This window comes from Abramis brama (assembly GCF_963993115.1).
Source record: "Abramis brama genome assembly, chromosome: 9".
Classification (NCBI taxonomy): domain Eukaryota; kingdom Metazoa; phylum Chordata; class Actinopteri; order Cypriniformes; family Leuciscidae; genus Abramis; species Abramis brama.
In genome coordinates this window covers 3,094,103-3,108,003 of record NC_139971.1, presented here as the reverse complement: position 1 = coordinate 3,108,003, position 13,901 = coordinate 3,094,103, and the positions used below count along the sequence as shown (strand labels likewise).

The following is a 13,901-nucleotide window of genomic DNA, read 5'->3' as shown; positions in this document are numbered from 1 at the left end:
CCGAACAGCTTGAGCTGGACGCTGGAGAATGTGTATAAATCATCTCCAGCTTTTATGTAAGAAGAAGCGTGTTTACCAGACTAAAACACAAATGTATAACATTTATCAGAGGAAGCTTTGCTGTGTGATAAGTTCATAATGAGTTTCTCTTGATGGAGATTACAGGCAGTGCTTGTATAAATAGGTCACGATGTTACTGGATTGTTGGAGCTGATTTTCTCTTGGACACGAAGCAAGAGTCGAATAGGAAACAGGTCCCGGGTGGAAACTGGAGTCAAGAGGAGTGTACAAGCCTTACGTAAACGTACCATGGTACAAGCTGGGATTCACCACACACGAATGCACGAGAAAATCCAAGGCTGGTTTATGATGGTTAGAGATGATTTGGTTCCGGTCTTGCAGATGAACCAGCATAATAATACAATCTTACTTTAATATATAACATGTCAATGAATAATTATGTCATGGTATTTACATTGCAATCCAAAGTACTTAAAAATACCATGTTGTTGTTGTTAATGAATTTAGGGTAACACTTTATTTTACAGTGTCCTTGTTACATGTTACATGCACTTACTATAGTAATAACAGTAATTATGCATAATTACATGCAACTAACCCTCAACTGAATCCTAATCCTACCCTAACCCTATAGTGAGTACATGTAGATGCTTAATATTACTCAGTACTTAAATATATAATTACACTGTAACAATGACACCTTAAAATAAAGTGTGACTGAATTTAGATTTGATAGATCACTCCTTGAAAAATATCAAGACAATACCATGGAATTTTTTTTGTTGCACATTTGCATGTATATTTGGACACTAGCATTAAAATGCTTTGGTAATACCACAGTATTTTTTTTTTACTTTTAAATACCATGGTATATCAGTATGTGATCAGTACTATGGTATAGATCAGAAAATGACATTGAACATTGAAAAATGTCAAAAACAAAATTTTCTTATGTAATGAACCTTTGTAAATTTGAATTAAAATAAATGAAATATTACTAATTTTCATATTTGATTAGTGACCTAGAACTGGTGGAGAATCTTGTATAGTTTTATGAACAATTTAAATTAGATTTTGAACCCCAGATTTTCAATGAGATCTCAGACTTTTGGACCCCACTGTAACACACACGTATGAGAAAAGAGGAAAATAAACAGACGCCAGCAGAGAGAAGAAGAGAAGAAGAGGAGCTCGGGTCATGCTCTCCATCTCTCCGTGAGGAGTCAGGGATGAGCTCCTGAAGAGCAGCAGACACAACAGATGCCTCAACACACACACACACTGCTCGTAAATACTTTCAGAAGGATGTCTTACACACCTGCAGGTCTGTGCATGTACATTTGGGCTGTGTGTGTGTGTGTGATCCTGGTATTCCCTACATTATGGGGACCAAATGTCCCCACAACAATAGTAATACCAGTAAAGTTTGACCTCTTGGGGACCTTTTTTTTTTTGTCCCCATGAGAATGAAGCTTATTGTTTTATTAATTTATAATTAATATATAATTAATATATATATATAACAATGTATTAACATTATAAATACTTAATAAAAATGAAATAATATTCTAAAATATTATAAATTTTCTAAAAAATATATTTTTAATATATAAATAATTTTATATAAATAAAATAATATTTTTATTTATATTATTATAAATTAAGCATGAAAGGGATCAAATCCCAACCTACTATTTTAAAACAATGTTTTTAAAATAAATAAATAAAGTCTTTATTTTTTATAAAGTCTCTATTTTATTTAAATGTTATTATTATTATTTTTTTATATTTCAAGAAAAATATATAGTTAGACGAGGATTTGAAACCTTTAACACTAAACTGAAATCACACTGCTAGTCACATTTTTAAAAAAAGTTTTTGGTCCACTTTGGTCCATATCTTCCAGGATGCCACTAGTGTGTGTGTGTGTGTGTGTGCGTGTACTCACACACTCTGAATCCGGACCCAGGCGGCGTCTGTCCTCCCTGCTCGCTGTTGTAGATGGTGGTGATGTTCCCGCGCTCACAGTAGTTGGTGCAGCGTCCCTGTGTGCAGCGCAGCCGGCAGACGGTGGGGGTGAAGAGCACTTTAATCCGCTCGGGACCCCCGTGTGCGAACGAGGATGAGGAGCGCTGGGCGACGGCTAGACAGAGACACAGGGCAAAGCCAGAGAAGAGCAGGAGAGTCAGTCTGTGAGGACGCATGGCGAATCCTGTTCACATCACGCACACATGACACAGGAGGAGTCTTTTTCTTGGACTGTCCCAGCAAATATCCCAACTAGTGCACTAAAATTATGTTTTTGCCCAGATATCGGGTCTGCCAAACACACCTGTGTGTGTGTGTGTGTGTGTGTGTGTGTGTGTGTGTATGTGCTCAGAAAGCCGTTTGTTAAGGAGTCGAGAGCTGTCCTGATGTTTGAAGGTGCTGCTGCAAGCAAACTCTCGGGTCCATCTAGCTCTCGTTCTGCTCTGCGCTCACACACACACACACACACTGACAGGCTTCCCAATGCGCAGAACTTTCTCTGTCACATGAGCAGGAGAGACCGGAGTGGGCGGCGAAAGAGAGAAAACTAGTGGGGGAGAGAGAGAGAGACTTTGAGTCTCTGGCTTTGCACACGGGGGTGAGGTCAGCGCCGTTTAATGTGTGTGTGTGTGTGTGTACCGGGGGCTTGTAGATGAAGGGAGGGGTGTATTTTTCTTTCACTCTGCATTTTCAACACTGTCATTTGGCAAGCTGTAACTGTTCCCCTGCAGTGTGCTCTGGACACTGAGGAAACGCTCAGCGAGAAAGAATCATTTAATCACCTTCATGACTTTACTTCTTCTGGGGAACACAAAAGGAGTCATTCTGAAGAATGCTCACGCTGCTCTTTTACAGAAGTTGAATGCAGATCGGTGTTATTTTAGTATCATTCAGATACTATTATAGTTTTTAATAATATTTTGAATTAGGTTTTATTTTTATATTTGACCTTTTCATTATAATTTTAGTTAATGTTTTAGTTATTTCATTGCATATTTTGTCATTTAAGGTAGTTTTAATTTTTTTTTACAGTATATTTTTTATATTAATTTTTATTTCAGTTAACGTTTATTGTATTTAAAGCAACAAAAATATTTTTTGTGGTTATAGTTTTAATTTCAGTAAACTATAAAAACCCTGAAGTGGACAAAATGACAATTTTAAGTATCCATAAAGAACCATAAAGTATTATACATGACGTCCATAGGGCTTTACTGTACATCCCAAGACATCTGAAGTCATACAATAGATACTTTGAAACAATTATCACTCAGAAATGATGTAATGTTTGACAATTTTCACAAAGAAACGCCATTGAATTAAACATGAAAGTCTGAAATAGTATATTTTAACAGTTTCTTTTTTTTTTTTTCACTTGGTCTTGTAAAATCGTGATATCTGAGGTAGCCTTATTTAAAAGTTTAAAAGTCATGAAAATGAATAAATCTTTTATAATAAATATGCAGTTTTATAGTATTGCCAATCTCTAAACAATTTTATCAGGAAGACAATTTGAGTTAAAAATGAAAAATATTGGTAATACTTTACAATAAGGTCTCATTTTTTAACATTAGTTAATACATTAGTTAGCATGAACTAACTATGAGCAATATAATTGAACAAGCTTCATGATTGTTCATGTTAGCTTACAGACCATTAATTCATTATATGGAAAAGAGCTGCCGAGATATATTTACAAATATTGCCTTTATGTTCCATGGAAAAGCAGGTCGTTCAGGTTTGGGTGAACAAATGATGGGTATTTTCTTTTTGTGTGAACTTTTCATTTAAAACTGAGGATAAACCTAATCTAAAACAGGCTTTTGACCAAATACGTATCTGGATCCACACAAAGGCAACAACTCTACAAAGCAAAGAACAAACAGTTTCATAAAAGATGATGCTACAGTCTTCACAGATGACATTTTTTGTCAAAATCCTAGTTGTTTCTCCTAGACAGCAATGAGAGAGCAAATGATCATTTCTGTGCAGAAGGATCCTGCTTCTCAGATCTTTATTTAGGCCCTAGTATTCTCTCAAACTTTGCTCAGATTTGCCAAGACTTCCATCAAACGTATGAGATCTCAATATGAACTCATTTCTCATCACCTTCTTCTAGGATGAAATCATATGCTGTCTCATATTAACATAATCATATGTTATTTCTAAATATTGACGGGACATTTCCCAAACACGCTCGAAGCGCTCGACCAATCACAACACACTGCTCCAGCCGACCAATCAGAGCACAGTGTGCTTTTCAGAAGGAGGGGCTTCAAGAGACAGGATCTAAACAGAGCGTTACTGACAGACTGGGAAGAGAGGAGCCGCAACAATATAGCCTGACGTCGTCATACTCAGATTCTAGTCAGAATGTGAGTCTGATCTGCTCCATTGGGCTGTGATTATGGGGCGTTTCAACCGAACCAGGAAAGAAAATGCCTCTGCACTCAATTGGATAGACCTACAACCAATCAGAGCAACGGAGTAAGTGAAGTATGTTCTTCATTCATCTTTCTGATCGACAAATGCCTTGATCGCGGTTCTCTGTTCCTCTTTTAAAATGAATGCACTGTCGATATCTTCTGTAACAGACGCGATGGCGGAATCTACACATCTCAATTCTCCGGCGGCAGCCATCTTTGTTGTAAACGAATTCAGCCCAAGCGCTCTTTGGTGATGTGGATGATTACGTTACTGTTGATGGACAGATACATCATCATATAAAGCCCGCCCTGACCATTTGATTGGTCCGAACAACTCTGATTCGAGCATAGTTGCTCCACAACGGATCAAGTCCAGACCGAACTTCCCGACCTCAAATGTTGTGGGCGGGGCTTAGTCCGGCTGGCATCCAGGCTAGCAACAATAGAGAATATGAGGAAAAAAACATTAAAGCATGAAAAACTGTTCTAGTAGAGCCCAAAAACAAATCAAAACTCTGTAAAAGCAACATCAGAACAGTAAGGTTTTCCTCTAGGAAGAAGCACACAGTGAAATGAGGTGAAACTGACTGTAACTCAGCTTGACTCGACACACTTTCAGAATCCAGAACAAATGGGGCTGTTTTCTGTGCGGGAGACGAGCACATTTCTCCCCACACCTGTACGCTCACTGCACTGACACATCGCAGAACATTACTAATGCTAGCCCTGCACTCCTCAGGGGTGAGCTTTCACCGTACAGCAACGTTCACTACCGTAGTGCGATGCATCAATGAAGAAATCAACTAGCTAGTCACGACTGTTTCCCGAAACCGTACTGACGCAAAGTTGTCGTTCAACCACAGTGGTTAATGATGTCACGAACTTAGTGGAGTAATAACTTCTTTTAATGATTCGTTTGAGATATAAATTACAGACATGCATCTGAGGACTATTTCTCATTTTTCTCAGTTATTTTGCTTTATTTCCAGATTCAATCATAGGCTCGTTCTTACACTAGAGCTCGTTCACACATGCGCACTCTTCAAAAACGACACTTTAAATCTCTTGACAAAGACATAAATTACATTTTTAAATAAAAGACACAGATTGTACTGAATGTGAGCTTGCTTATTTTGCTCACAATAAGGATTTATTGAGTCCACATGTCATGCAAACTAGAGACTCTTCTTCTAACCACAGGTCGAGAGCTGTCGCTCCAACTACACAACTCTGCGATGCTGTTTGTGAATGTTCGTTGGAACGATGGTTTCGGGAAACACAGACTCGTTGAACTGCTGATTACAAATGAACTTGCGACCATAGTTGGCTAACGATGCGTTTGGGAAACACACCCCAGTACGGATGACCTATGGATCATTTTACCCAGACTGACCGCCTGCCCTGGCCCTGCATCTTATACAAACATTTATATACATATATCTCTTATAGGAAGTAAACAACAGCTACTGTCCTTTTCCCCTTCTTGATCTACTTAAATATGACTCCATCAATCATTTGGGAGGAGCTGTTCAACTGTGTCATGATGTCAATGTTTTACATATTAATGAGGCAGTAAAACATGCTTTACTATAGCAACCAGTCTTGTTTCTCATGTTGTTTGGGAAATTAAGTTTGTAACCTTATTGTTGTAAATTATGTCATCATGTGGAACTGGATCAGAAACACACACACACACACACACACACACACACACACACACACACACACACGCACACACACACACACAAATATAATGAGCCTCTATGTATTATTGCTTTGTTCAGGCAGGTTTTGCTCTGTCATCTGTTCTTTACTAAAATGTGTCCTGATGCATTTCCATGAAAGCATGTACAAAAGCAGCAGTGTTGGGTAAGTTACTCTAAAAACATGTACTGACACTTTCTGTAAAATAAGTAGGGCACAAAACAGGCCTCAAAAAGGATTAAACAAATATCTAGTGAAAGAAGGAGCCAGACCTTCATCAAACGTTAAACGCCACCTTCAGGACGCCACACTTACTATTATGAGCTATTTATTTTCTATTAATTTGCATTTCAAAATGTGCAAAATCTAAGACATCTAAACATAGTTTAAAACTCTTTTTTATGCAGATTTTTTTTTAACTTAACATTAAATGAACGTAAAATATATAGCGGCATAATCTTGCATTTATTTAATTATGTGGTCAATTTTAATTTCTAGTCTTCTATATTTAGATATGCACAACAGCATGTCATTTTATCTTCAACCGTTTATCTGTTATTGGTAATAGCATGAATAATTATCAGTTCTATCATTTACATAACTATAATTTTTTTCCTCATTCATTATATATTCCCTTAGCAAGAGTTTCATATAATTTTAATATCAGTCCATTCCTAACTTTAAGAGAGAGATATTACTTGGTCATGCTAGGCTTACCTCATGCTAGATAAAAGTTTATCTGACAGTTCTCATAACAAACAAGACAATGCTTGATTAAAAAAGTAATAGGACACTGAAGTGTACAATATTCATGTACTCCTGCTCTTTATTTAAAGGCTCATGACTGGTATTAAGAGGGAACTATTATGCCCTTTTACAAAGTCTTGATTTTGGGCTCTGCTAGAACAGGTTTTCATGCTTGAATGGTCAATAAACACATTATTTTCCTCGTATTCTCCATTGTTGCAGCTCCTCTCTTCCCAGTCTGTCAGTAACGCTCTGTTTAGTTCCTGTCTCTACGAAGCCCCTCCTTCTGAAAAGCACACTGTGCTCTGATTGGTCGGCTGGAGCAGTGTGTTGTGATTGGTCGAGAGCTTCGAGTGTGTTTGGGAAATGTCCCGCCCCTTACCATAACCGCCAGTTTAACACACTACTAACTAACTCAACCAGGCCCCGCCCCTTTATTCTGCGCATGAATTATTTAAATGAGGAATATTGTGACGTGTTCGTTCCCGGAAGAAACTCAAGACTACAATGGAGGCGTTTCAGGAGTTCAGAAACACTGACACTGATATAGAGAAGAACTGGAGCTTCTTCATGCTCAAACAGCAACATTACACACTAAACACAGATGAACATGGGAAAAGCATACCTCTTTCAGATGTTTTGGATTTGTATGCTACAGAACGCACTTCATCTGCACGTAATAAACAATCTTTCAATAACGTGCAGCTTAACTCTGATATTGTAATTTGGTTTGTGCCACAATTATGGCCTCTGAATCTAAAATAGAAACTCCAGAAGAACAGGTCAGATCAGTGCACAGACACAAGGAAAAATACAGCATTAATCATAAGCTTACCAAAATCCACTATCAACAGTCTCTCACACAAGCATTCATATTTGGCAAAACAAACTGGACAATAAAATCTTGATGAAGAGCTTGAGGGTCAAACTATTGTGTAACACTCCTGACGCCCACGACTTATCCAACTCCATTCTGCTCTCGTCTTATTGACTCGTGACACTCTAAACATGTAAATGTTTATAAAGTGGGCCGTTTCACCCATCGTCACAAAAATAAGTCATTAAAGAAAAGTAGTTTCCTCATCCGCTGGAATGCCGAGCTTCTGTCACTCCCTCTCTACATTACAAACTCTCTCAGCGTGGAAACTTGGATTCGGCCTTTACAGCCGGCATTGAGTCTTGGATTTCCAGAGATCTGGCGTTTGGCAGCGACTCTTGTCTTTTCCATGTGAGACGACATCCCTCATTCCTCAATCGAGTTTTTTCCACTGCGACAGGCAATAAACGTTGACAATATGTGGCCGGAGAAGGTGTATTTACTAGCGCTGTCGGACGGAGAGGACAGGGAAGCCCTGAGGTTACAGCAGTCCAGGGGTGTTTACATGCTGGATCTGGATTGAAAGGCCCGGACTGGTGTTAGGAAGGGCCTTTTGGGAATATTTGTGGGCTACAGAACACACTTCATTATATAAAAGCACACTCAGCTACAGAGAAACTGAAGAGACAAGCTCAGGAAACCCAAAATAACCACAGCTCAGATATTCTTCGGCTGCAACTTCTTCATAACAGTGGTATTTTAGGGTCTTTATGGTCTTAGATGTTATGGAATTAGAATTTAGTTTTCATTTTAATTTTTGTCAAAGTTTTATTCATTTTGTTTCATAAATTGTAACTTATAATATATTATTTTAGTTAATGTTTATTTTATTTCAAGTTAATTTTATTTTAGTTGTTATCATTGATATAGACTAGTACTATTATAGTTTTTGTCAATATTTTGAATTAGATTTAATTTTGATATTTTCTGCTTTCATTTTAGTTTTAGTCAAACTTTTAGTCATTTTGTTGTTTTTGTTATTTTTATTTTTCAAATATCTTATAAATGTGTGCAAATCTTATAATATATAGACATGTTTTGTTTTGAATTATTTTAGTACTTCAACATAAACTATTTTTATTTTTTTTTATGTTGGCAACTGTCTGAAATAAAATACGTTTAAGTTTTTTTTTTTTTTTTTTTTTTCAGTTAATGTTTATTTTATTTCAAGTAATTAAAACTTTTTTATGGTTAATTTTTTTCATAGACTACTACTATAGTTTTTTTCAATTAGATTTTATTTTGATATTTTCTGTTTTCATTTTAATTGTAGTTAAAATTTTAGTAACTTTGTTGTGTTTTTGTCATTTTTTTATTTATTTTTATTAAATGTGTCTATACAGTTTTTAAGTATTAAAACTAAAACCTAATAGAAAATATATATAATTATTTATTTTTTTTTAAGTAAGCTTAGTTATTTTAGTGCATCAACTTAAACTAAAAAAAAAAGAGAAATGTTCCCTTGGTAACTAACTGAAATAAAATAAGTTTTAGATTTTAAGTTTTTATTTATATTTAATTTTATTTCAGTTAATGTTCATTTTATTTAAAGTCATAAAAAAATATAGTTTTAGTTAATGATAATAACCCTACTTAAATAACGACATTATGATCGATCTGAAGTGAATTCCATGAATTGCTGTAACATGCCATTTAAAGTTTCATCTCCACAGAGCTTTACTTATCAGCTACAGCTTCATATTCAAGGGCTTAAAGACTATAAATCTAGAGATAAGCAACAAATGTGTTATGAGGTCATGGAGACACAGGGGTTCCCATTAGCAAAACAGCACATCCATCTCCTGAGTGATTACTGCAGCGTCACCTCTGGGCCAAACTAAACAATGGCAGGAATATGCAACAATAGCGTATCGAGGACGGCCTCCATGCAAACTAGCCCACATCTACAGGCTGATAAACCTTATCACGGCACAAAAGTTTTAAAACCAGGAAACAGGCCAAATTATTAAAACAAGATATTCTCTACTCAGGCCTGCTGCTTTGAAGCCAGTGCTGCTTCTGGCAAATAAAAGGTTAACATGTTGGCACAGAAACCTGTATAAACCCTCAAACCTTCAAAAGTCCACAACAACATTCTCAAGCCCCATGACTTTTCCAATTGTTCGTAATTTACTGGACAAAGATGACAGATAAGAATTTTCCAAAATATGTTTTGCTCTCAATTTGTACCTGATTAAATACTTGGTAACACTTTACAGTAAAGTTCCATTTGTTAACTTAATGGTAGTTAATAAAAATACAACTGTTCATTGTTAGCTAATGATTGTCATCTAATGAGACAAAACGTGTCTCCAAAAAAGTGTTACCAAACATTTTAGATCTTGGCATAACTATAAATATGTATATTCATAATACAAATGCTCACGGAGATTCCATTCATTTACATGATCTTTGCAGGTCTAGAAACCACACTTTTAAAAGAAAGCAACCTCATATATCCAGGTTTTTCCAGACCATGGGAACCCTGGTTAAATCTGTTGTTGAGGGAGTGGATATAAATAAGAACATTTAAATAAGAAATATAATCTTGAAGCCCACTTGGAAGTGTGCTGGTTGACAACCAGTGTCTTAAAAAGTACAATTGGAATTGTTTTCAGTAGGTTATACTAATATTACTAGAAGTAGAAAATTGCTTTTCCCTTCAAGCCTTCACAAATCTATCAGTTACTGATGTTTTTCCTAAAATAAAAATCTGAATACAAATAAAGAAAATAAACACTAATAAATCAATTGTTGATATACTGTAAGACCGTAGAGCTAAACACCGGAATGTAAAACATATAGTCAGATTGTCTGGTCTTTGAGTTTGATATCATAATGAAATTTCTGACGTTTGATTTCAGACACAGTTTAATACATTTTTTGAGATCTAATTTGCTCTTCATTTAATCTCAATGCAGTCTAAGAAACCATTTAAGTATTAACAGGATCTCATTTGAAATGTTCATTCCTACAGCGAAGGATATGAGGTGTATGTTTTCCTAAAACATTCGATTTTTCACGATTTCTCCCCGGCTGGGACTGACCTGCTGTGTAAAGGAGTGTGTACTGGCCACGTTGAGTCTGGAAGGTTTTGGTGCTGGAGAGTTTGGTTTCTCCAGTAGAGGATGAAGACTCCAGTCTGCTTCGCTCTGATTCAATGTGTTTCAGTATAGCACTCGTGATCTTCTCTCCACCAGTTCCACTGGACAGCGCTCTCTTCAACAGGACTGACTCGGCCTCTTTTAAGCTGCAACACAAAGCAAAATTAATAACCTATGGATGATGAGAAAGCCCTTTAAAATGCAAAAATAAATCCACAATTAAAAGTTCAGAAGAAATAAAAGCAACACTAGTAAAAACACTCTCTGTACAAACTAGAATAAGATTGTCATTTTTTACAGTTTCTGCAAGGAAAAGAAAGTTATAGATATTTTAAAGAAATATATTGCAATTGTGGAGGGTGCTCTGGGAGTATGGGGTCCGGGGCCCTCTGTTAGGGGCTGTCCGGTCCCTGTACGACCGGAGCAGGAGCTTGGTTCGCATTGCCGGATGTAAGTCAGACTTGTTCCCGGTGCATGTTGGACTCCGGCAGAGCTGGCCTTTGTCACCGGTTCTGTTCATAATTTTTATGGAGAGAATTTCTAGGCGCAGCCAGAGGCCGGAGGGTGTCCGGTTTGGGGACCACACGATTTCGTCTCTGCTTTTTGCGGCTGATGTTGTCATGTAGGCCTCATCAGACCAGGACCTTCAGCGTGCACTGGGACGGTTTGCAACCGAGTGTGAAGAGGCTGGGATGAGAATCAGCACCTCCAAATCCAGGGATAGGCAACTCCGGTCCTGGAGGGCCACTGAGTTTAGCTTCAGCCCTGATAAAAACTCACCTGCCTGTATCTATCTAGTAATCCTGAAAACATTGATTGCCTTGTTCAGGTGTGTTTAATTAGGGTTGGAGCTAAACTCTGCAGGACAGTGGCCCTCCAGGACCGGAGTTGCCTATCCCTGTCCTAGTCCGAGGCCATGGTTCTCAGTCGGAAAAGGGTGGCTTGCTCGCTTCAGGTTGGTGGAGAGTTCCTGCCTCAAATGGAGGAGTTCGAGTATCTTGGGGTCTTGTTCACGAGTGAGGGAAGGATGGAACGGGAGATTGACAGATGGATCGGTGCAGCTTCTGCAGTAATGCGGTCGATGTACCGGTCTGTCGTGGTGAAGAAGGAGCAGTACTGCAAGGCGAAGCTCTCGATTTACCGGTTGATCTATGTTCCTACTCTCACCTATGGTCATGAGCTGTGGGTCATGACCGAAAGGACAAGATCCTGGATACAGGCGGTCGAAATGAGCTTTCTCCGCAGGGTGACTGGGCGCTCCCTTAGAGATGAGGAGCTCGGTCACTCGGGAGGAGCTCAGAGTAGAGCCGCTGCTCCTCCACATCGAGAGGGGTCAGCTGAGGAGGCTCAGGCATCTATTCCGGATGCCTCCTGGACGCCTTCCCAGGGAGGGGGGATTATGTCTCCCCGCTGGCCTGAGAACACCTCGGTATTCCTCTGGAAGTGCTGGAGGAAGTGTCTAGGGAGAGGGAAGTCTGGGTATCTCTGCTTAGACTGCTGCCCCCGCGACCTGGCCCCGGATAAGCGGAAGAAGATGGATGAAGATGGATATATTGCAATATTTATAAAGTAAAATGTATTTTTGATGTAAATGTAAATAATTTCCAGCGAACAACATAATCAAGCTTCACAAACTTAGGTGTCTTGTACAGTATGGCTGTATAAATGTCAACTATTCTACTTTATTTAAGAATTCTGATTCATATTTTTCGTTTTCACATTCACAAGAAGTCCTTCAAGACATTTTAAACTAGTCATTCAAGTAGGCGGACAATTCTGATTTGAATTCAAATTGTCCTTAATGGTCCACTAAAATAATGAAAAGCACTCCACAGCCAACAGAGAGACGTTACCAAATGTATTCTTGCAATGGTTTCCTGTACAATTGTGTGCCCAAGCAGATGCACATGTGGAAAACCTTTTTGGCATGGACTTTTGAGCATGAGCTCATTTTCCCAAACAGAGATAATTTACAGTGAAAACAAGCTGACGTGAGTTTAGGTCAACAGCAAACAGCCTATAAAACATGCATATGGCCATTTCCATTTACATGCAACCTTCACAACTCTGCATGTGTTATACACACACTCACTCTGCATAAACACCCTGGGCGCCACAGGAGACGATTTGAGAGAGGTCTCATTCACAGAAAACCATGATATAGAACAACTGGATAGGTCCTAATACAGAGCCCTGTGGTACTCCTAGATTTGCACTGAGCTCCAGCAAATTGAACCATAATGATAATCAGTCACATACTCTATTTTTCAAATGCAGACAATGTCTCTGAATCAAAAAATTAAATGATTTCATCCAAGTGCAATATTCTTTTTGGATTGTCAACAAAAGAACCACGTCTGTTTTTCTGTTTTTGTGGTGCACTAATATTTCAATTCTTTAATTTATTTTATGCTATAGAAAAATCCCTTAAACAGTTAACAAACTTGGGACATTTCCTATAAACCCCATTGTGATGATTTACTACCTTTTAGACAACATTTCAGACAAAGAGGTTTCTAAAATATATATGTAGAGCACATTCCTTTCATAGCGGACAAATGTAAGCATTCATATCTTACTTGAAAAGCCATGGAAATAAAAGCAGAACTTGCTTGCTTTACCAATTCTGGGTTTAGTTGCTAGGCTCTGGACTTTCAAACACTGAGGAATTATCTGACAAATCTAGTTCACACATTGAATGTGATATAAAAACTGTTGAAAGATGGGGAAATTGCAGGGCTGTCAGCACAGAGTGTGTATGCAACATTGGCCCGTCAGGTAGATCATTGAAACTGACCCATAATGGAGTCTTTCAATAGTCTATTGTGCGAGAACTGTTTCCACAGGGCAGGCCCTTCCTTCCCAAGCTTAGGTTCACCAGAGGACTTGCTCAACAGTCTGAGAGAGTCTAATCGACCTCAAAAAAAGGCAGTACATCTCTCAAACTAGGACACAAAAACAAACTGTATTGGTTTAATGTTGCCAAAATACAGA

General features: G+C 37.9%; 1 protein-coding gene across 2 annotated transcripts in view; it reads right to left on the bottom strand.

Moving 5' to 3' along the window:
* Positions 1-13,901, bottom strand: part of ltbp4 (latent transforming growth factor beta binding protein 4) — a 93,849-nt gene that overhangs the window by 68,741 nt on the left and 11,207 nt on the right. For both annotated transcript variants that reach the window (XM_084124978.1, XM_084124979.1), the window contains exons 4-5: positions 10,851-11,053; positions 1,970-2,164 (exon numbers count right to left, since the gene is read on the bottom strand). In XM_084124978.1, coding sequence (XP_083981104.1) covers positions 1,970-2,164; positions 10,851-11,053 — 398 coding nt within the window. The remainder of the gene's footprint in view (positions 1-1,969; positions 2,165-10,850; positions 11,054-13,901) is intronic.